At 46.6% G+C, this 24,651-nt stretch overlaps 1 protein-coding gene across 1 annotated transcript in view; it reads right to left on the bottom strand.

Annotated features, from left to right (window-relative positions):
- Window positions 1–24,651, bottom strand: part of usp43a (ubiquitin specific peptidase 43a) — a 121,391-nt gene that overhangs the window by 68,615 nt on the left and 28,125 nt on the right. Inside the window, exon 3 of the mRNA XM_061232263.1 lies at window positions 5,602–5,705. Within this exon, the coding sequence (XP_061088247.1) occupies window positions 5,602–5,705 (104 nt within the window). The remainder of the gene's footprint in view (window positions 1–5,601; window positions 5,706–24,651) is intronic.

Here is a 24,651-nt window from a genome sequence, read left to right as displayed (position 1 = left end):
AAGCTATGACATATACTGGAACAATACTTTCCTCTATGGTCTTCAACTCCCTTGTTTTGATTTGCACTTTATTGTACGTCGCACTGGGTGAGAGCGTCTGCTAAATGACTGTAATGTAATGTAACGTACATGCCTTTCAATGGAACAGGGCAATGCCTTTCCTTCCCTACACAGGGCAGAAAGAATGAACTGAAAGAACTGCAGTCAACTATTGGCTATCATGCATACCATATAGGATTGGCCATGACACTGCTTTTATTGCCTTTGTATCATGGTAACGTCTATGATCTGAGATCGACTGCCATTAACTAAGGGCCAGAATACCCTCTGCTCTCAGAGATGTTCTAGCATCATCCCTAAGATAACACGGCTAAACTTGCTTCCATGTTGTTTTGTACGCACAAGCATAAACACAGTATGTACACGCACGCCTGTATGCGTATACGATCCCAATGCACAGGGGATGATGAAAAGCCCAGAGCAGTACTGTAGTTTTTCTAAAGGAATGCCAGGCTCACTCCCAGCTGATTCCCATCTCCGAGAATGTAATAGCATTCCTGGAGCGGCACACTAGCCTCAGGCTTGTCTCAGTAGTGACAGTGCACACCGGGAGCTTACAGCCCCTCCTTCCTGTCCCCTTTAGGCCTCTAAAACGCCCCGGCAGCCAAAACAGACAGGATTCTCAGGACGAGGTGCAAACAGAGCAGTGCCGTCTCCACTGTGAAGGCAGAACAGCACGCTGCTAACAGGAAACACTTATGCAGAACACACAATGTGGCAAACACCCAAAGGACCTGGTTAAAAAAAAAAAAAAAAAAAGTAGGGATATTTAAGAAAGAGTGTGTCTGAGTTTTTGTCACACAACATGATACAATGTGCGATGGAGAAAAACACGCTGGTCCAAGTGGTGGAGAAAAACACGCTGGTGCCACAAACACAGAACAGGTTTCGGAAGCAGGGGCGGGTGTGCGCCATCGTTTTGAGTTTGGAGCCCCTCCACATCCCACCTGCCCCGGCTGAAACAGGGTTTGGGCAGATAAAAACAAGGTCACGCTGTCCTGGGAGCGTCTGCCACAGTGGTCCCACCTGGGCCTGTCAGCCTCCCCTCAGTCAAATTAAAAAGTGTTTAAATAAGTCAGTGGTGGGAGAGAAATTAGAGCAGGAATCTGCCAGTTTAAGCAGCTCAGCTGTCAAAGAAAAGCGGGCGGAAGACTACAGCCCTCTGCAGAGCACTGAATACCGAGCTGACTCTGGCCACAGCGGAATGCATAATTTAAAAAATGATCTGGATGCGTACTTGTACTTAAAAAGAATGACATGAAAAGAGTAATTATATACGGCCAGACTACAGCTACTGCAGTCCGTCCTGTGAGATCTCCCCTGTGCCGGATTCTCGGCCTGCTTCACATCTGTCTGACAGCACGGCCAGGCAGCCCGTTGGTTTCCTTAACTCCCGAAATGAGCCGGCCCTTGTCTCCTGGATGAGACGGACACCCCCGTCTAGGAGACAAGGCTTCGGTCCACGGCTGCGAGTTTGATTTTGGCAATGTGACAGGGTTCAGAAAAGTACTGGTTGGGGAGGGCTAATAAACTTTGCTGTGCTGCCCGGGGCTGGGGTGAATCAACACACATGAAATGTGGGTCTCTCTCCCACACGCCAAAACCTTATCCTCTACAGCAGGGGTAAGCAATCCTGTTCCTGTAGGTTTTTTAAAAGCTTGCACTGCCTTAAAGCTTTTTTCTACCCTGCTGAAAAATCCGGCTATGCCAGCTTGACCAACTTGAAAAGTGAGCAGGTCATAGTTAGTCATAAGCTGGTCTAGCTGGGTATGAGCTGGTCAACCAGCATGGCCAAGCTGATCATCAGCTAGTGCTGGCAGCTTGTCTGAGCTGGTAGCTGGTCAAACCATGTCAAGCCGGGAGCTGGTCTGAGCTGGTAGCTGGTCAAAACATGTCAAGCTGGGAGCTGGTCTGAGCTGGTCTGAGCTGGTAGCTGGTCAAACCATGTCAAGCTGAGAGCTGGTCTCAGCTGGTAGCTGGTCAAACCATGTCAAGCTGGGAGCTGGTCTGAGCTGGTAGCTGATCAAACCATGTCAAGCTGGGAGCTGGTCTGAGCTGGTCTGAGCTGGTAGCTGGTCAAACCATGTCAAGCTGGGAGCTGGTCTGAGCTGGTAGCTGGTCAAACCATGTCAAGCTGGGAGCTGGTCTGAACTGGTCAAGCAGCTACCAGCTGTTTTCCTGAGCTGTTTTTTCAGCAGTGTAATGTTCCTGCACCAATCCAAACTTTCATCACGTTTCATGAAGCTTTGTATTCCTTGCTATAGCTTTCTCCGAGCGTGTTCCCTCAAAGACCATTTCCCAGAGTCCCCCTCCCAGTCATAGTTGCTTTCAGCCCCTACAATGCGTCCTGGCTCCTTCAGGAAGCTCTTTATTTTGAGGGAACGCAGAGTCTGGTCTGTATCGACATTTCTGCCTCGCAATTACTGCAAGAATTAGGCCACTGTCTATCCCAGTAATGTAAAAACCCTAAAGACAAAGCACTTTTCTTCAGGAAATAATGTCGTCTCCATTACCGATGCATAATTTGTATTAATTGCCTTCTTTAAGAGATTACAATAGGAAATTAAAATATTATAGAAAATGTGTACAAATGGCTTAAACCTCCTAAATTAATGCTTGGTAACACTGACAAGACAGAGAAACATGGAAGAGGAGATGTTAATTTCCTTACAAATGCATTGTAATTGTTCTGTAACTAAACGGCTTTCAAAAAGGGACAGCTTCATATTTTCCCCCACCATCCCCGCTCTCAGGCACTAATGTGTCGAGGAGGAGTCTCGAGACAACGCTCCGTCACGTTCCAGATGTTGTCAATGCCAGCGCGTCAGGAGCAGCGAACAACGGGCTGACTGAAAACACACTTGACACAAATTACAAAAGGAGCAGCGCGGAGAGAGCGTGCCAAATGTCTACTGCGCATTTTAATTACTTCCTTTCATTATCATTTTAAGAGTGGGCGGAGAAGTGGACTCTCTGTCTATGAAGGGGAGGAGAAACTGTCTCCGATTAGAGAAACGCTAAAGCTGTGCTTGGGCTCTCAGCGATACACGCTATTCCGTATATGTTATGGAACGGTCCTCAGATTGTAAAAAGCCAGTAAAGACGTTTACGCATCAAACGGTCACAATGTGGCCCCCCCCCCGACCCTTATACCTCAGTGCTCCACAAATATCCACCAAACCAAAATGGAGGAGAGAAAGGGGGGAGTAGAGATTGAAGACGCCGCTGTTGCTGCCTGCCACCTTTCGGGGGAATTGATCTGAGAAGAACATATCAGCAATGACGCTTGTCATGTCAATGTGAAATGGTTTTTATTTTCAGACCCTGCCATCAAAGGCACACGAGCAAACCCAAATATCCTACCTAAATTCATTCAGGACTTCTCATCTTAGCCTCATCTACGCTATATCTAGATTCATTGATTCCAATGGCATTGGAAAACATTTGATCCTCAATAAGGTGTTCTCATTTTCATAGTTTCAAATGTTTGCCAGGACAACAAAAATAGTCACACTTTCTAGATGACAGTGCAGATCAAACTCAAGAGCTGGTAGAATATCACAACATCTGATCACTCATAACCGAGCATAGTATTAGTGGCAGTTTGAAATATTGTGATTAGCTATAATAACATAGCAAGACATTTGGGGAGCACAAACTGCAAACTTCAAGCTAATTTTCCAGACTATGTTTTCCATGCTTGCCTCTTGATACCTCCCTGCAGAGTCTCAGTTCCGCATTATGGCATAGGCGTACTGTAATCTGATCGGTGGCAGCACATTTTCTGTAATAGATTTAGTAAATGACCGTTGGTTAATTATCCCCAGAATTCATAAAGCTGTCATTTGGCAGACTCCGAGCCAAAGTGACTAACAAAGGTGCCTTTCACATGGCAAGGCCCAAGAGCTAGAGACAGGCAAGGCACAAAGGTGCGTGTTCAAAGCCTGCGAGATAAACTGGGAGAAGGATTTGATTTTAGTCTCGATGGCCGAGGCAACAAAGAGCAGCTGCTCTGCAGTCAAAGAGCTGAAGCCCCCGGCGGGCGAGAGGATGCTGAACAGAGAGGTCTGGTGGGACTGCATGGTGCAATCACTGTCTAAAGACAGGGAGGGGTAGTGCCATTCACAGCTGGGTATGCCAGTGCGCGACAGATTTGAATGTGGCCAGCCAACGGAAGCCAGTGAAGGGTATTGAAAAGTGGCCTGGCGTGTGTGAGCATAGGCAGGTTGAAGACCAGGTGGGCAGCAGGATTGCGGACCTGTTTATACACGGAGCCGTGCAGACTCCTGGGCGAGGGAGGTGAGGACGCTCCTGGGGTTGAGAAAAGAGAGTCTGCAGAACTGATTGGTCGCTGCACTAGCCCAAGAAGCTCAGCTAGTCATCTAGGGTCACGCCTGGGAGGGAGACACCGCAGAGCCATCGACAGTGACTGAAACATCGATCCACAGGAAAGCGAAGCGCCTAACACCACGCTGGAGATGTTAGTCAGGCTCTGAGGCCCCACGTTCCGCAGTGCAGTTCACGGGCTGCCGCGAGGATAAACAGGTCCTCAAACAGTTACGGTAACGTAAGATACGCAAACGCCTTTTAAATTTCCATACAACGTAAGTCCTCAAGTTAGGGTTGCCATGCCAACAATGTTGAGTATATAATATAGTATATATATAACATAATAAAATATAGTATCTGGCGAGCCATTGCTTTACTTTGCATTCCTTTTCCCTCCATTCTCAGAAAGTGTTTCAAGCTAGCACTGACAAGGTCATACTTAACGGGCTGTGTGAGCGTTGATTTCTGCCGTCGAATTTTAATTATTCTCTTTGAGCCCCCACACCATTTCGATCCATTAAACGCACACCGCATCTCGTCGGACGTCCTCTGGGAGGATCAACGGATAGATTACACATTCAGCTACCTACCAAAATTACCAATAAATGGTTGTTTTAAAACCTGTCAGAATTTGAATGCCTGCAGTTTTGAATTGCTCCCAACAGCAAAGGCTTAATGTAGAAATGGTTTGACCATATGGCCGGACTTGATGAGGACCTGGTTGGTCTAAATGCTTCCGAGTGAAAGCTTGGTTTTTTGGAGCGATGACAACAGTGTGGAGGTATTAATTATGTTGGGCAGTATTCCCTAAGTACACAGAATCAACACTAATGAGGGTGTGTGTACAGTACACTCGTTTTCCCACTTAAAGGGCTCACTGCTTTACATTACATTACATTACATTAATGACATTTGGCAGACACTCATATCCTTAGCTACATACAGTTGATTAGACTAAGCAGGAGACAATCCTCCCCTGGAGCAATGCATTGGTTAAGGGCCTTGCTCAAGGGCCCGAAGGCTGTGCAGATCTTATTGTGGCTACACCGGGATTAGAACCACCAACCTTGCGGGTCCCAGTCATTCACCTTAACCACTACGCTACAGGCCCCTGCCGTACAACTGTATGCTGGGTGGCAGGACCTCTTCCTCTTCTTCTCCTGTTTGCGGGGGAAGATCAGGGAGACACCTGGAGAAGAGCAGGACCCTCACCTGTACTGTGCCTGGAAGTGGTCTTGCACAAAGCTGTGGCGTGTCCCCGGCTGCTGCGAGCTGGTCGGGCTGACGATGGGGGTCTCCTCCTCCCCGGCAGGACCCTGAAACGGCAGACACAAAGCAGACTGAGCCAGCGTGACCCCGCTGCCCTCCACCACTCAGAGCGCTGGGCCCGAGCCAAGCCTCCCCCACCCCCCCCCCCCGCCCCACCACCGCCACGCACACAGCACTGCTCTCTTCTCCATACCTCCACACAGAGACAGACTCGCTCCTCTCTCTCTCCAGCGCTAACGGCTAGACGCCGCCGCACGACTTTACCGCCGCAGAGGTACTCTGGGAGCACCTAGCGCTGCCAGAATAGGCCCCGGCCCTCCGCTAAAACACAAGCTGTTCTACACAATTATGAAAATAGCGCGCCGCGCCAGCCTGTAGTATTGTCTCGTAGGCTCCGGATAGCTTGTGATTTAAAAACCGCACGCGTAACAAAGCAACGGTTCCCAAGAAAATCATTCCGGGCAAGTCATTCGACAAGCCGCAAAGCATACACTCAGCATATGGGGAGTTGATGCAACAATTCAGGTATGGACTTAGCCAAATTTTTAGACACAATATTTTCAAAGAGATATTCTAAAAAAAATTACATGTGTACTTATTTTACAAATGAGGATCTATGAGGATTGGAGGCCACTACAACCAAGTTATAGGAATATATTTTTTTTTATTTCACAACCCCCAGAACCTTCTCTGCATTAACAGTTAAGAAAGTTGTATAAATGTTATGAAATGCCATTGGCCGTAAAAACCAGAAGGCCGTTGAACAGTAAACAGATTCCCCTTAAAAACCAGCCATTCACAGCAGTACGGGAGTTTTATGGGCTAGAATTTTCTCATTTTGGTAAAGCAAAGCTTGCAGTGCTAATGAGAAAGAAACCAAGCTGATGTCTCATCCATTACAGACTATTCCCATTTTAGTTCTGAAGGAAGACTTGGCATTCCATCAATTGCACAACCACAAAGAAAGGCAATCAAAGTGTAGTAAAATAGATAAAAATAAGCAGAGATATTGAGCCACGTCTATAAGCAAAACAAATTATGATTGCCGCTTTATTGTTATTCCCTACCCTGTTTGTTAAGCGTAATTGAGATTTAGTGAGTTCGGAAAAAAAAGGCATCATTTCGAATTGCGGTTGCTGAGGAGAACAGTTTACTTTTGAAACTTTTGGTAACCCACTCACTTTCAACTGCGCTGACCTTGGGATGGATGAGCGAGAGGAAGAGGTTGGCAGAGAGCGCCGATCACCCCGACAGTGATAAACCGAAACAGAGCTCGCGCTGCGGAAACAAAGAGGTCGCCTGCTAATTAGAGACGCCTTCCCAGGGAAAAAAAAAACGAAACAAAATGTCTGCCAGATCAAAAGTAGGCAGCCTGAGGAAAAATGAATATTTAAGTGTTTTCAAAGCAATACGATCAAGGACAACAATCCCTCTCTCTCACTCCCTCTCTCTCTCTCTCTCTCTCTCTCTCACTCCCTCTCTCTCTCTTGCTCTCTCTCTCTCACTCCCTCTCTCTCTCTCTCTAACTCCCTCTCTCTCCCTCTCTCTCTCTCGCTCTCTCTCTCCCTCTCTCTCTCTCTCTCGCTCTCTCTCTCCCTCTCTCTCTCTCTCTCTCTCCCTCTCTCTCTGTCTCTCCCTCTCTCTCCCACTCCCTCTCTCTCTCTCTCTCACTCCCTCTCTCTCTCTCTCTCTCTCTCTCACTCCCTCTCTCTCTCTCTCTAGCTCTCTCTCACTCCCTCTCGCTCTCTCTAGCTCTCTCTCTCTCTCTCTCCCACTCCCTCTCTCTCTCTCTCTCGCTCTCTCTCAGTCTCTGATTAACCACTGAATCACATCCACAGCGGCACCAGGTGACAGAGCAGGGTCCGGGTCCCGGCCAGGCCGGGGGCGATGTAGGTGGCTGCTGCAGTGAGCTGCGTTTCATGGGTGCTCCATTCCCCCGTGTCACTGGAGACACTGCAGCCGATACCGCGCCTGTTTAAGAGCCATCTCCTCGCCTCTGCAGCTAAACCACATTAAACCTGATAAACCCCCATGCTGCTGGCTTGGTGTAAAATCCCCCCCATCCAGAAGTCCCTGACAGATGGAAGAGAAGGAAGTTGGGGTGTTTGTTGGATGGTGTGTGCAGCTATATCATATACATTCAGTGAGCACTTTTATCAGGTTACACAGAGCAGGTATTTATTAAATTACACAATGCATCAAACCTCGAAAAGGATAGGCTGCAGCAGCAGAACACTTAATACGTGAAAGAAAATAAGTCTAATAAATACCTTATGAAGTGCATATGTATGTAACACTGATGAAGACAAGGCACCTAAATATATCCTCCAAGTACATTTTTGTCACTAAAAACTAAAAGAAGCTTTGATGGAATATTCCTGCGACAATTTCATGGCCATTCAGTGGTCCCGGGGGAATCATTCATTATCCTTTTGCAATTGTAAAACAGTCCGCTCATTTGCAGGTAGAGGTGAGCACTGATTTCAGACTACGGTAGATCCTTGCTGCCTGTTTCCAAAAAGCTTCAACTATACTTTCCAATGTTCCATGCAGAATCTGCAATTAATAGACACTACATCAAAACCCTTACAAGTATACACATAAGAGTCTGGACTTCTGATATATCTACTGTAGTTAAGTTCCACACATGGGCAACCATTGGCTCTTTAGTCATCGACGTAGTTTCTGTATTTCACATTTTCCTGATTAGAAATAATACAATATACAAATAGACCATTTATTACACACTCACTTGCTCATTGGCTAAATAGTATACTGTATGACTACACAGCAGAAATGAACAGGGAACAGTGGTTTGGAGTGGTTTGCAGAATTGTTCAGCAGTATTACAAGTCAATACGCTGTAAACAGCAATGATCCGAAGCTTTAACAGAAAAACAAGCATCATGAAACAGGCTCCAAAGGAATGATAGATACATTTACTGTGTCTGTGTGTGTGTGTGTGTGTGTGTGTGTGTGTGTGCATATGTCCACTCTCAGAGCAATTCAATCAATTCAGTATTTCAGATAATGGTTTTAGTGATGTTATTTATAGAGATACACAGTGTGTAATGTCTGGGGCTGATATTAATGAACAGTATTTGTCTGGCCATATCACTAATGCTAATGCTAATAGCTCCATGTTTTACATTAGAGCACAAATGCAAACTGCAACCAGGTTCCCACATTCATGGTCGTGGATGAGCACAGGCACCAACTTTAGAGGAAAACATGTAGTTTATGAAGAATAGTCTCTGTATGATGTTGCTTGTGAGTTTCTTGAAATTATGAAGTAAAAGACAAATAATATTTTTATATACAAATATTAGGCTACTTTATGAGTATAACATTTTAACTTATTTTACAGTAACAGCAGCGCATCGAATGCCTGCCCTCTCTGGCACATGAATGTCAGATCATCACACTGGCTCTTCATACCGCCCATAACCTGAGTATCGGCAATATTATCAGCCAGTACTGACACAACCCGAGTATTATTGAGCCATATGGATTGCTAGATATTTGTAAAAAAAAGGGTCCTTAAGGTGCTGTAAGTGCTGTAATACCTCAACCGAGTCAGGGAATCAAACCTGCAACCTTCTGGTCACAAGGGCAGCACTGCATGTACTGTGCCTTTTTTAAACTTTTCTTTTTTCCAACTGCTTTCAACTGCAGCCGGAGCTAATGCATTGTGCAAATAAAATATTCATCAGAGGGTAACATTACGTTTGTTCCTGGTCCGTGTGTGTGTATGTGTGTGTGTGCATGCGGGCAGGTGTGTGTGCCTGTGTGTGTGTGAGTGTGTCTGTGTGTGTGTGTGAGGAAGTGCGTATGCGTGTGTGTGTGTGTGCGTGTGTGTGTGTGTGTAAAAAGCCTATATCACTGAGGAATACTCTTACTAGCTAACAAGCGAAGAAATATCAAAGCCAGAAACCAGCCTAGAATCTGTAATGACAGATTGAAATGCAGTTGAAAGGTGCAGAGGCAGGATGCGTGCGGCGTTCACCTCCACGCCCGCATCGGCCCTGACGCCCCGACGTGCTGACGTGCCGACGGCCCCGGCAGAGTGCAGCGGCAGCGGAGACTGCAGGCCCCAGAGGAGCCATGAGACTGCAATGTGAGAAGTCTATTAATGCAGGTCTCACTCGCCCCGAACAGACTCCCCGACGCGCTCCCGAGCCAGAGCAATCTCACACACATCTTCCCGCCTAATCACACCACTTACTCCACAATTTCGCCAAACACGCTTCCTTCTGAGCGAGGAACGAGACGTTCCAGAGAAAGGCCCGACAAGAGGACGCAAAACACCGCTTAAAATGCAGAACGCGGCCGCGGCGGAGAGACAGATCTGATGGTTTCGTTCAGAGAGTTAATTAGCAGCCGAAGACACGTTCAATCACGGGGAGGGGAAGGAACTAGAAAAATGTTAATTGTTATTATTTATGTAGCAGAGGCTGTTTCCCAGAGAGACTAAGTAGGTCACCGTGGCAATTTTCACAAAGTGTGTGTCACAGGAGGGCAAAGGAAAAGAATAGAGTATCTACAAGTAACACATCGGCGATTACGCATCGCGCAGCGTCAAGCTGAAGGAGCCCTGATAAGCCAGAAGAACATAAACGCGACTATATTAAGCGCACACGCGGTGCTTGAAATGGTCATAACAACAACAACAACAACAACAACAACATCGTTTTCACACCACAACAACGCTGACACACAGTACCTGGCGGCGGTTAATAAAGGCAGCGGCGCTTCAATGCAATGGGCTCCAGCTCTGAGCGCCCTAGCGGGAAGGGGACAAGATGGTGGGGGTTCGGGACGAGTGACCGGCGGGTGTTGCTAGGCGACCACGCCTTGCGGCGCGGAGAGCGCATGCAGGGGGGCGTGAGGCGTGAGGCGGGGTTGAGCCTGCGAGGCCGTGGCCTGGGACGCTGCTGAAGTTGGATAGATTGGCAGCGGAGGGGCACAGGCAGGGGAGGGGGGGCCCGGGCGTATTCAGGCAGGGAACAGCTGAGATGGTCTGGGGGCGCCAGCAGGGATGGCAGCCAGCGGGGAGATGCAGACGCCCTGGCAGAAGAGCCCCAGGTTCTGAGCCAGTCCCTGGGCTGTGTAGGAGGATAGAAACGCTTTCATTCTTCTCACATGCAAGCTGTTTCTTTCCCGACATGTCTCAAATCTGCTGTGCAATCTTCAGAGGAGGCGAGAAAAACAAACTAAAAGCTCCCATTTCCAAAAGGCTGGGCTCATTTCAGAAATCTGACTGCCGCTGATGTTTGAGTCAGCACACACTGCATATACACAGCTTAATGTTGTATTCCTTCTGTTATGAATTCCTGACTGTGCCAGTGTTGACTGGTGAACCTCCTGACCTGCGGGGGGCGAAGCTCAGTGGACTCTAACGTTGTCCAGGGATGGAAGGTTTCAGTCAGCTGGGATGATGACAGGGTCTCTTTTCACAACAGAAAGCCCCACTGGTGGAGCGGGTGTCTGCAAGTCTACCTGTCGAGCCCCAGATGAGTGTACTGCTCTGACTCTGGTGTGAGAGTAATGCACTGACTCTGGTGCGAGAGTACGGCACTGACTCTGGTGTGAGTGTGTGTTTAATGCTGTGACTCCCCTGGAGCAATGCAGGGTTAAGGGCCTTGCTCAAGGGCCCAACGGCTGTGCGAATCTTATTGTGGCTACACCGGGATTAGAACCACCGACCTTGCGTGTCCCAGTCATTTACCGTAACCACTACGCTACAGGCCGTCTTGCTGGGATGTAGGGAGCAATTAAACCTCGGATGTATAATGGGGCAGTCCCATTAGCAGCCTGAAACAAACACGCATCTACATGCATCTATGTGCCTTTAGTAAGGCTTTGGGCAGGCAGGATGGGGCTTTTTTTCCTCTGGAATAGACGGTTTAAAAAACTCAGCGTGAGATTTTGAAATGGAAAGTGTACTCATCATCTCCCGGGGACATGTCTCAGGTGTCTGTGGCGACTGAAGACTGTTTCATTTTCTCTTCCTCGTAGATTCCACTTTAAGTCACAACATTGTGCCAAGCCAGAGTTCACCAGGAGGCTAAAAAACACTGAAGCTACACGTACTACTAGCAAGCAGTAGATGCAGAAGACATACCAGGAGCGCACATCAACGGAAATGTACTGTAACTTTGCAGTCTGCAGTCTAACGCTACAGTGCTGCATTTGGTCATCTTACCACCAATGAGCTAAAAGGAAATGCCTGAGTGTTGTGCACACATATTACATAACATTATTGGCATTTGGCAGACGCTCTTATCCAGAGCGACGTACAGTTGATTAGACTAAGCAGGAGACAATCCTCCCCTGGAGCAAGGCAGGGTTAAGGGCCTTGCTCAAGGGCCCAATGGCTGTGCGTATCTTATTGTGGCTACACCGGGGTTAGAACCACCGACCTTGTGTGTCCCAGTCATTTACCCTAACCACTATGCTACAGGCCGGCCACACACTGCATTAGAGTCTATGGCCCATATTCTATCAACATTCAACAATCCACTACTTATTTTAGCTATGCATTTCTACATGGAAGGAATGCCTGTGTGTCTGTGCGTGTGTGCGTGCGTGCGTGTGTGTGCGTGTGTGTGTGCATAGACAATGAGGGTGTACATACTTATACAACATGTTTGTTAAATGCTTCTTTTACAACGATATTCAATCTCATGCAGTTGTCTGCCTCATCACAATAGGAGCCAATTTCAAATACCAGCCTTGGAGACAAAGACGGATTCCTGTTCAGCAGACCTTCACAGTGAGCTGTTTGTTCCTTCAGGGCAGGCTCTTTTCAGAGATCCTACATTAGTTAAAGCTCACCAGCCTGCTAATAAAAGTGTTAACATCTTCTCAAGAAGAATGAACCTGGATACATAAGGGGCAGTGTAGAGATGTTTTGTAAGTCAAAAGCCAGTTCTATGCATATTATTCAGAGCCTGACAGAGAACCCATCCTCCCTTTCTTCTGCTCTCTTTCTCTGCCTCACTCTCTCCATCCCCTCTTCCTCCCGGGAGCAAAGGTTCTAGGTCAAAGTGCAGCCAATTCAGGCCATTTAAAAAATGGTTCAAGCCCTGGTGAGATTCAATCCAGGGGGGATTGTCCCCTGCTTAGTCTAATCAACGGTAAGTCACTATGGATAAAAGCATCGGCTAAATAACTAATTATTATTATCCGGAACCTTCTCCAGAAGGCTCCAATGTGCATGCAAGTACTTGGCACATATCACAAACATCACAAAAAACAATTTAATACTATAAGAAATAATTGTGTTGATGGTGTAATATAGGCACCTTCAACACATCATTTTTGAAAAACCTTGGAATTGGCAGAGGCACTAGGCAGTGGAATTGGCAGTGGCAGGATAGATTTTTTATCTTGTTTCATATAATCACCTTAATGATTACATTTCTCCACATATTTCCTCCAGGCTCTTATAAAGGGTGGCAAATCAAATTTAGGCTTGAAACATCTGGCAAACATCCCTTCCGATGGCATGCTCTGTCATTCCACTCAAAACGAGAGATGCAATCTCTCAAATTGGCTGACGTAACCAGCGATGTCAGCACTGACAGAAGTAGGGAGATGGACATCCAAAGGAAGAGCCAAAAAAGAAGAAGAAAAAAAACCGGAAACACCAAACTCCATTTATCTTTTTGTTTCTCCTGTGACCTGGTTTCTCAAAGCTATTTGTACGGCTTTCCATCTCAGAGGCCACTCTAATGCGCTGTGCCTGGCCTAAAAAAAGGCAGGGGAGATTCCATTACCGTCCTTTCCGTGGAAATGTGTTCATCGCACATCGCATGTACCAGGGAACAGAAAATAGCATCTGGCCAGTGGGAGCACTTTGTCTAAATCAGCACAAACAAGCCGCAGAAAAGACAGGCCCAGATGAACACGGCAGACCAGACAGATATGCTCATGGACCCAGCTTTACTTTGGAAATCTAACCATAATACAGAGGAGGGCATTATTCACTGTCCAACTTAGAAATCAGAACCAAAATGGACATTCCTCCAGCTCACTCTGTAGAAATGGAGCAGTGTTGTTTCTGAGCAGTGGAGCATATGAAACGGGCTGAGAAAAGTGAGTAAATTAAATGTTGTACATTTCCGATAAGTGTAATGAATGCTGGAAAAACTGGCACCCCATAAGTTTATAGAATTGACCTTTTTATAATGAACACACTGCAGTGACTACTCTAAAATGGACTCTTCAGAAAAAACAAAATGATGAAAGAATCAAGAAATTATCTGGCTTAATTGGTTATTTTATATAACATTAATAAGTCAAAAAATATATACATACAAAAAAGAATGTAAGAAAAATATCAATGATCATTTCACACTTTTTATGTTTTCTTTATATGTTCTAGTTTCCAATTCAGTGTTAGTGTTTTCAAAACTTACATTTTCCAGAAATCAATAGCTATCTTGTATCTAGCTATGAAATGCCTGGGTGGAATCACATACCTGTACTAGTCCGTCAGGCTATACCCCCCTCTGTGAGAAACCATACATTAAAGGTGCATCACCATTTCAGAATGCAGTGGGGTAACTTATGTGGGGATAGAGTGGGCCTGTGATAGAAGAAGCTATCATTCCCGATTATATTCATGATTTGTACTATGTCTGCAAGTCCACAGAGGTATGCTATTTATTTTATTTAGTCATGCTGTTAAGAAAGTACACTCAGTGAGCACTTAATTAGGCAGACCTGTACACCAGCTTGTTAATGCAAATATTTAATAAGCCAATTATGTGGCATGCAGACATGGTCAAGAGTGTCAGAATGCGGAAGGAATTTGATCTAAGTGACTCTGACCGTGATTATTGGTGCCAGACAGGGTGGTTTGAGTATCTCAGAAACTGCTGATCTCCTGGTATTTTCATGCACATCTGTCCCTAGAGTTTGCGGAGAATGGTGCGAAAAACAAAAAACATCCAGTGAGCAGCAGTTCTGTGGGCAAAAATGCGTTATTAATGAGAGCGGTGAGAAAAGAAGGGACAGATTGGTCAAAGCTGACAGGAAGGTGACATTAACGCAAATAACCACGCATTACAACAGTGGCATGCGGAAGAGCATCTCTGAACACACATCGCATCAAACCTCTAACCTCAAACCTCTACAGCAGCAGAAGACCAACAAGTAAAAAAAAATAATAAGTCTAATAAATACCTAATAAAGTTCTCAGTGAGTGTATATTCTCAGAAAATTCAAGACAAGATGGGGTGAATAATATTTAAATTAATTCTGAATTCTATTTTTGTGAACAATTATCTAAGAACCAATTCACATTTGGCTTATCCATTTGGGTAATTCAAAGTACTACAAACAAAACAATAATTTATGCGGCAAACATAAAGATGCTTGCATAGCTATTTTGATACCAAAATTATATTTTGATGACGATAAGTGTTTTGGGTTTGAATCCTTGAAGATATTTGAGCAGCCCAAACATAATTAAAAATGTAATATAAATAAACACAGGGTCATTGGAGATATTAGCAGGAGGAGGGAGAGAGGAAAAAGATGTGATTCTCTCACGCAAAAAAGCAACATGGCAGTGCCTGAGCAGAAGCAACAGCAAGCCCTGATTAAGGGGTGCTTTGCTGAAATGTGATTGCCAATATTTAAATTTTTAAAATTACTTTGTACAGTTGGGAGTGTCCAAAGAGGGACGCACCATCATTCATGAATCACTGGCTTATTAAAAGGTCACAAGGAGCTGACGATTTCAAGAGTCAGGAGCATTGAGGCAGAATTAGATCTATTCACAGTCAATATTCCTATCCTCCAAGTGCCCGGCACAGCTACAGGTAATGTAGCTGTTTGGCGGTGGGGGTCTATTTTGGGCAGAGGACCCAGGCTCGCTGCTCTGAGGGGGACAGAAACTGGCACACTAACCAGGGCAGCCACGATGCGACCGGCACACGGGTCAGGGTTCCGATTTATTCGGCGAGCTTTTTCCCTTTTCCCACCGACTATCTATTCCAGTGACACAGATTTACTGACGACAAATGGCACAGTCAGAAAAGGTGCTGTTTACTGAGAAAGGTCTGTATCTCACAATCTATCACAGGAGCTACCGAGCTTCCCAGCAGCAGCCATGTTGAAAACTGCGTAATTACCCATCAGGAGACTTAGTCCCTTTGGTCTGCTAGCATCCCACTTCTCACTTCAACAAGTAATTTATGGTAGAGCTACAGAGGGCATCTCACACATTTATATTAACTAGGGGGGAAGTTATCACTGCCATTAGTTACAAAACGTGTACAACGGGAGAGTCTGCTGCCACCCCAAGGAGTGCTTGGCTCTGAAGCTGAACTACAAAAGGGTTAGAATTAGCAGCTGCTCATAGTGGCTGTTGCTGTGAACGATTACACTCGTGTTTGACATTCTGAAGTATGTTCAGTGAACAGGGGCGATGCTCTCAATGCCAGCTTTGGTTTTTCGTCAGTCAGTGTAGTTTTTGAGACAGGAGAGCTTGTACGTGTGTAGACGAGGGATCAGGGTAAGGAAATGTCATGGTTCCAGCCACGGGGAATTTGGTCATGGAGACTCTTGAGAAACCCAGAGTAGGCTGGGATGTAAGAGACAGCTTCTATTTTCTATTAATAACATTCCGTACTATACGCTTTACTGAGGAACCATCTCACTCCAATGTAGGTCAAAAGGCACTTAGCTGGACCTCAGAACAAAGAATAGATGCTGCTGTTGAGAGTCTCTGGCTTTACACTAGCCACTCTTCGGAGTGTGTGAGAGGCACAGACAGCATCCCATTGTTTTTCTTTTTCTGCCATTGTCAGCTTCTCCAGCCAAAAATAGAACCCAGCAAGCAGCAATAGCGTGTGAATACTAATATCACAGCAACGCTAAGCTGTCCAATTGTCACATTGCGTGTAATTCAAAGGACTGAATGCCAAGAGATTTGCATTCAAGTCCCCCGGTGCACGAAGAAAATGAACACCCCAATATTCCACCCTGCAAATGTAATTGATTTTCAGGATTTAGATAAATAACCGAGATCTGGGAACTCGAACAGAGCTGCGACTGAACAATGAGAACCAGCTCGGTGGAACAGGGCTGGGCCCGGGAAGTCTGGTTTACGCACCCTTTCTTTCGTAATTTAGCCGTCTGCTGTCTCCAGGAGCAAATGTTGCTACCAGGAAGTGGTGTGTAACAACAACACACGGGTTTGTCTCAGACACAAAGGGGCCCATCTTGGATACAAACAGGCCATTACCTAGAGCTGGCAGCATTATAACCAGTGTGATTTACTGCTTAGAGGGAAAATATTTTTTTGGTGAGATACTGTACATATGTTTACTTTTGCGCTTGAGCATGAACTGACTGGATAAATATAATGTCTCATAACCTGCAGACAACACGGGAACATTTTGTGTCTCCTGTGATCCGAATATGCTCTGAAAGGGCATTGGCGCAACTTTTGTATTAAGACTTTTGTTCATCTGAAGATCAGGGCTCCATGGAACATTGTGAATCTTGAAAAAATCAGAAGATACACCGTTTAAAAGATTTCCACCAACAGCCTTTCTCTGTTAATAATAATCACCTCTGCCACCAGGTCAAATGGATTTGCATTAATCGGCAGCGCAGGGTAAAGGGAAGTGTGCACGGGAATCAGATCCCACCGTATCGCTTACGGCCTGCGCACCGAAGGGACACACCTCTTCCCACAAATCCCGGCGTCAGTAGGCGACCTGTCCTCCCGCACGGCTTTTCAATTATTCACAGCCGCGTCGCCAAGGGCGCGCTAGCCCCCCGCTCCGGAATCCCGGAGTGTTTGCTCTCCCGCCGGAGAGTTCCAGAGCGCAAACAACCAGGATGGAACATCCAGGTCATTCCGGTGCCTTTCCGAGCGGAATTTCAGGGACGGAATGCCGGGGGACAAACAATGTGACGATAATGGATGACCTGTGAATAATCGAAGAGCGATGCAATGCCAGGGAGGAGAGCACTACTGAGAGCAGCTCCGGATGAGAGATTACCTGGAGATACCTTAACCAATCCAGGGGTGAGATAAACTAGAGATACCTTAACCCTTCCAGGGGTGAGAGATAGCCTGGAGATACCTTAACTCTTCCAGGGGAGAGATAACCTGGAGATACCTTAACCCTTCCAGGGGAGAGAGATAAACTGGAGATACTTTTTCCCTTCCAGGGGAGAGCGATAACCTGGGGGTACCTTAATCCTTCATGGCATGGTGCATATTGAATGCCTCCATTACGCTAATATGGCTTTCAATCCTCTGCAGTTTCCAGGACCTGCGCCCCACTCTTGCCCGTGTTCCTGCCACACTGGGTGCTTTCTAAAAATAAAAAGGAGGAGGAGGGGGCAGACGCGGGCCCATGGATTCACAGCATGCACAGACTGCTGACCTAAAAATTCAGGAGGACTGCTCCTAGGCTCTCCTCTGCCCTCATCAGAGGCTCCACCACACCAGACAAGCTCAGCAAAGCGTAGAAGAGTATTTGAATCCAAAACTATTACGCATTTGACCCAGGTCTGGTGCAGTGATCTGCGTTTCCATGGAGATGCCCTTCTGAACAGAACCGGTGTCATAATGGAAAAGTGACATCACAGACATGGACTGAGAGGTCTGCTTCCACACAGCAGGGACCAGACAGTCAAGGACAGTCTGACTGGAGGACACTGCCCTTAGTTTTTAAACCACAAGCACAAGCGTGCATACACGGTTGCATTTAAACATATCAATATATTGCATAAATATATCTACTGTGTTTTTGATGAAGTATGCAGTTTAGTTCAAATCAATGGCGAATCACTATAGCATTAATCTTGATAGGCCGTATCTATGAAAGCTGAGGGAAGACATCTTTGGTAAAAGCATCCTAATGTAGTTCATTCTGACCCGTGGCTGGGCTGGCACTGTTAGAGCCTGAGCTCTTCCAGGAACCCATGCGTTTCACAACTACTTGCTGTGCCCCAAGGGCTCCCTGGTCTCACTGGTCAGCGCGGATGGGACAGGCCTGCTCCATGTCTCCTGAGACTGAGCTGTGCTTACTGGAGGCCTCACCCTGGGCCCGAGGACCACAGACTGCCGACAGACAGTGGTCATGCCAGGCGCCACTCTGCCTGGGCAGAGGGCTGTAGTGACGCTCTCCTGAGAGAGTGCCTCTGATCCCCACCTTCCCACACACAGGGCTATGACCACAGGGCTCTGTTCTAAGCTGGAGGACAGTTAGTTCCTTCAGGAAAACACAAGCCGTTGTTGTTATGGCACCGGCAGCAGTATGTTATATGTCACTGAGCTTTGGATGGGTTGTCACAGTGAAACACTGTCATTATGATTAGTGTGGCTGAGTGTGATGTCACAGAGCTTTAGAAGCGGGTCACAGTGAAACACTGTGATTATGAAGAGTGTGGCTCAGTCTGATGGCACAGAGCTTTGGAAGGAGGTCACAGTGAAACACTGTGATTATGATCAGTATGGCTGAGTCTGATGTCACAGAGCTATGGATGACGTACTGTAGACAGTGAGACAGCTCGCCAAAGTTCTGACAAAACAATTCTGATTTGATGTTTAGCAGACAATTCTATTGACTTTCTCATGTGGTAGCCAAGATTTTATTCTACCAGTTCAAGAATATCAAACCATTATATTAAAGTACATTTTTAATATCTAACAAAATAAAATCAACAAACAAAAATGTCACAGGCCCAGTTTTTCCCACACACAGACATAACACATTCACAGAATATTACACAATATGTTGAGTTCTTAATAAAAATAAAGGGTAGCTTAATCTACTTTGGGGATCAGAATCCCTATTGCCTCTTCTCCACAGACCGGTATTTGAGCATCCATTTGAGTCAGCAATTCATTGGGGTGGATTTTAATACCAGCCTCTTTTCAAAACTCCTAATTAAATCTCACTGTCTGGTGGTCAAGAAACCAATGTGGGTCTATTCATGGATTTGTGATATGGAAGGCTTTGAGAACAGGATATTCATGAGAGAGACAGAGGAGAGGGAGAAGGGAGACAGCAAGTGAGAGAGAGAGAGAAAGAGAGAATGAGAGAGAGAGAAACAAGAGAAAGAGAGACAGAGAGAGAGAATGTATGAGAGAGAGAGAGAAACAGAGAGAGCCAGAGCAAATGATTCCAAATTAATTTTTCCATTGTGAGCAGCTCTCCTATTCATCTCTCCACACAGAAAGGAGAGCCAGTGAACCCAGAGTCCAGGAGGAGTAATTAATTCTCCTCTTCTGGAGGAGTACTGTATGTGAGTGCTGTTACTGCGATGGGCCGGTGCAGTCCGCCTGTCCTCCGCTCTACCGGTGCTGTTAATTGGAGACTGTACAGGATATGGCAGGTTGAGGAGATTCAGAGTGGGGGGGGGGGGGGAGGGCGGGGCAGAGACCCCCTGGGGGGTAGAAGTGATTGGGCAGTGGCCGGACAGCAGGGAGGAGCAGAGAGGGGCTGTATGAACTCTTAAACTGCAGGCTCAAGGCATAAGCAGAGTAAGTAAGTCAGGGCCCTGTGCTTCTAGAAGAGGCCCGTGTGATCTGTGATCTCCCAGTACGTATAAATTATTCAGTGGCACCATTATGCATTAAATATTATACACGTGTGCTGATAACAAACTGAGCCAATCGAGAGGCCCTGGGGCAGTGGCTGACCTGCGACCCCACACAAGGGCTTAAGAACCAGTAACACCAATCGAACAGGTCAGATACAGGGCCCCAGTGCCATTAAAAATATATATTATTTTATTGAATTATTGAACGCCCCTTGTAGTGTCTTTTCAGTACAGGCGAATATATTTTTATAGTCCAGTGACAGAGTTTTGCGGCAATTCACAACAATGCAAAGGATGTTGCTGGTCACTGCAATATTTGGTTTATACTCTGTGCAACTGGAGTTTGTTAATACTTTTTGCTGAAGACAATGACACACAGTTGAGACACTCTCGCTGAACTATACACCGGCCTTTAGACCGGAGACTCAGGTCCCCTACAGGTGCCAGGTGCTACAGTAGCCAAGTCCAACTTGTATATCAGTGGCAGCGCACAGCTAAAACAAAACATTTCCTATTTGGTTGTCAGATAACGTCACAATGTCCCCCAAACAGCCTTAGAGAACATTACAGGAAAATGCTCCATGTCTGCCATGTCCAAACCTACTGGGCCTATGCCACCCCTGGGGGCTTTTATCCCTTCATGACAAGACCTCACAGAGAACAAAAGTGTTCGCACTATATTTGTCCTTAGTCCTTAGATTTTCCTCATTTTTCATTGTGTTCGCAAAAAACATGAGCTGTGAAGTAGCAGATTGTCCAAGGATGCTCCTGGAGTGGCTCCTTTAGAATTTTCCAGTATTTACACTACTATCCCAGCACACACATTCGTATCCGTGCATCACAAACCGTACAGGAGCATCCTTGGAAAATTCAGCCTCGCTATTCAAGTTGAAAAAGAACTGGATTCGTGGATGCTCATTCAACTTCCTTTAATCAGAAATTTCACCTTTCACATTATATTTGAGAAGGTCCTCATTTCAGGAGAAGCAGAAATTGCCGTGTTAACGGACCCCCCCCCCCCGCCCCCCACCCCTCCCGCTTCCCTCTCATAGCCTGGTCACCAGTCTCCCATTCAGACCTGTTCATTTATTCCCTTTCTCTTTGCAGAGCGACATGGCAGAGGCTGAAAGAAAAGCAGGGGGTCAGCAGGAAGGCTGCTGAAACGCTACCCCTGCACTAAAGCGGCTGACTCACTCCTATCCTTTCAGCCGCACAGCCCAGCTGCTAATTCAGGCTATTCAGCACAGGCTTACAGTAGCGCTCCAGTCTGCCTGATACACGCAGGCAGTGGCACAAGCATTCCTTTCTTTTAACTCACTGAACCTGCTACACACACTCCCTCTCTCGCTCTCTCCCTTTCTCTCATCTCTCCCCTCTGTCGCTCTCTCTCTCTCTACGTGTCTCGCTCTACCCTTCCCTCTAGGTGTCTCTTAAATTCAAATTTAAATTCAAAGTGCTTTATTGGCATGTCAAAATTTGCATTTGTATTGCTAAAGCATGGCAAGGAACATGTGAAACATCAGATTACAAACAAAAAATAATTACAGAATAATACGATTGTATAACATACATAATAGACTACACATGCTCACATACATACAAAGATAGGATATAATCATGTATATCTCTCTCTACCCTTCTCATCTTCTCTCTCTCTCTCTCTCCCACACACACACATACTCCCACTCTCTGTTTCTCCATCTCTCTCCCCTTTCGCCATCTCGGGTCTGTCTCTGTTTGTGGGACAGTCTCTTCTCTCCGCTCGAGGAAAACAAGTTGACCCTCCCGAGGGCTACGAGACTCATTACCACACACAGCAAAATCCGGAACTTTCTGGGCAGGCTCTCCGCATGGCCTGCCACCAGCCTCCAGCTATACCGAGGCCCCCCAGCAGTATGCAGGAAAGCCGCTTAAGTTGGGAGTCCTAACCTAACGCCAGGCCCCACCACCTCTCTCCCCTTCAGACGCCACGCTACTCCGACCCCTCGCATTAGTAATCTGGGGAATATGTCCCCAGACAGCGCAGCGCAGGTCCGAACTCTGCGCCCTCGGCCTGTTTCTATGGAAATGCGAGCCGGGGCCGACACAAAGAGGGAGGGAGAATAGCTCAGCGCAGATAAAGCGTCTGGCAGCGGCTCCATGTCCAGCTCGGCGTCAGCGGGGAGATGAGACCGGCCTTTCATTCCGGCACCGCTTAGACTTATTCGCCGTCGAATTTTAATTTGCCAAATAAATTACCGGTCTCAGAGTGAAATTTTTACTCGTTTTTTTTTTTCCCTTCTTCTTTTTAGAAGCGAAACAGGAGGAGAGGGGAAAATGTGGCACCAAAGAGAGGTGCATCTCTCCCAGGCTGTCAGGCAGGGAGCCTCGGCTTGTGGGGGAGAGTGACAGAGGCGCCAGTGGTACAAAAGGTTCCTTTGGGTCAGAATCCACTGGCAGAACTGCAACACACAACTCTGTGAAGCCTGGGCTTCAAAAGGAAAATGGGACTGAAAGGTTAGGAGGCTTTTATTTTCAGATGTGCTTCGCCAAATATGTTTTTTCCTTTAAATCAGTTATATAAAGTCTCATATTCAACAGCATTGGAGAGGACAGAGAAAAATCTGGGAATAATATGATGGGATTTATTTCCTGGTCGTGGCTTAATGATAATCCCTTGAGTTGCACTTCTCACACTTTATAGTGATGAGGTGGAAACTCAAACACCACTAATGTGTAGCACATACCTGGTGATGCAAAGCGGCCATTTTGCACCAGAACGCTCACCACACACCAACCGAGATGGAGATTTTATTTTTCATTTTATTAGCCAGTTAAACCAGTTAAAGATGGCAGATTAAGAAAGCCAGGACATTAGGGAATCCCATACTCTTCCCACTGATTACCACGGGATCTTCAATGACCAAAATGAGTCACGACCATGGTTTAACTTCTCATCCGAAAGATGACATCTCCTACAGCACAGTGTCCCCATCATCACAGTGGTAGTGGGGTTTATTTGGCCAGAGGGACAATGGCTTTGCTTCAGCCATCAGGCAGGTGATGGTCTGATAGTTTGCGTATTGCAGTCTTTCCAGTGTGGACTGAAGGCCATTATTTCACAGAATTATTCATAGGGAAGAACCCTTCAAAGCAAAATAAAAACTGTCAAAAGTATCAGTGAACAAAAGAAAAAAGAACTTCCAGCCATACAGTTGATCAAGACACAAGCAGAAGAGAGCTCAGTCTGATGCAGGAAACAGCAGAAGAGCGCAAACACAAACACACATACACATACATACAGTACACACACACACACACATACATACACACACACACACACAAAACCAGTCCAGTCCAGAACCTATTCACTCAAAGCTGTTTTTCCAGCTCATCCACTACACGCACCAGGAAGCCTGTATGTTATTTCCAAGGCCAGCGTGAGGGGGTTACAGGAATAGCATGTTCCACAGCCCCCACACTACTACACAAACAAAAGGCATGTTATTGTGTTATTGCGCTCTATGTCACCCTTTACAGGCAAACAAGAGGCTGGCTAATTGCTCTGGCAGAGTGCCTGCACACCTACATTCCTGCAGCACAATGGGATAAATGAAAAGACAAAGAGGGAGGACTGAAAAATGTAAGGAAAAACCTGGGGGTTTGAAAGGCCTTTCATCTGAGAGAGCCTTGCGTTTCACGCTGGGGTATATATACAGTACAGTAGAGTATACCTGCCCTATGAGAGCCACGGCTCTCCCACAAGTCCAGTGCCACGCCTCATGCTCCGAGCTGAGACAGACACACGAAAGAGTTGTAATAATGTAAAAAGTTGGACTTTTCACTTCAGTGCAAGTCCATGTGATGCGTGCCCTCGGGTTGGAGGGCCCCGGTGGTCCCCCGCCCCCCCCTCCAGAGGGACCTGGACAGTCCAGGCGGGTGAATGGGGCACACCCCTGCTCAGTGCCAGGCCGTTCCTCCACCGCGGACCTGCCGGAGATTAGGGACGAGGCCACAGAGGAGGGAGGAGGAGCGGGGGGGGGGGGGGGGGGGGGTTGCGTGCGGAGAGAGAGGGGCTCATCCTCCCGCTGAAAAGACTATATTACCTCCCGCCTCTGGAGAATTCTGACAAATCTCCAGCTCATGAGAGTACTCCTCAAATCAAAATACACATTATAAATACCTGCTCCTCGCGCTCCCCGGGCAAGGAGGCAGGGAGGAGGAGGCGTTTGAGGAGCCAGCCAGCCCGCTGCAGCAGATTGCAGGCGGCCATGGAGAAGGCAGAATGAAATATACAGTGCAGCCGCCCAGAGCTCCAGAGGAGGCTGCCTCGAATGAAATAAAGCCCTTTCACCGCTGGCTGTGGAAGCACACAGAGACACTCAATGCATTACATTACTTTACATGAATGGCATCTGGCAGACGCTGTCATCC

Source organism: Conger conger, chromosome 2 (genome assembly GCF_963514075.1).
Source record: "Conger conger chromosome 2, fConCon1.1, whole genome shotgun sequence".
Lineage (NCBI taxonomy): Eukaryota > Metazoa > Chordata > Actinopteri > Anguilliformes > Congridae > Conger > Conger conger.
This window is presented reverse-complemented; position numbering and strand designations above follow the sequence as displayed.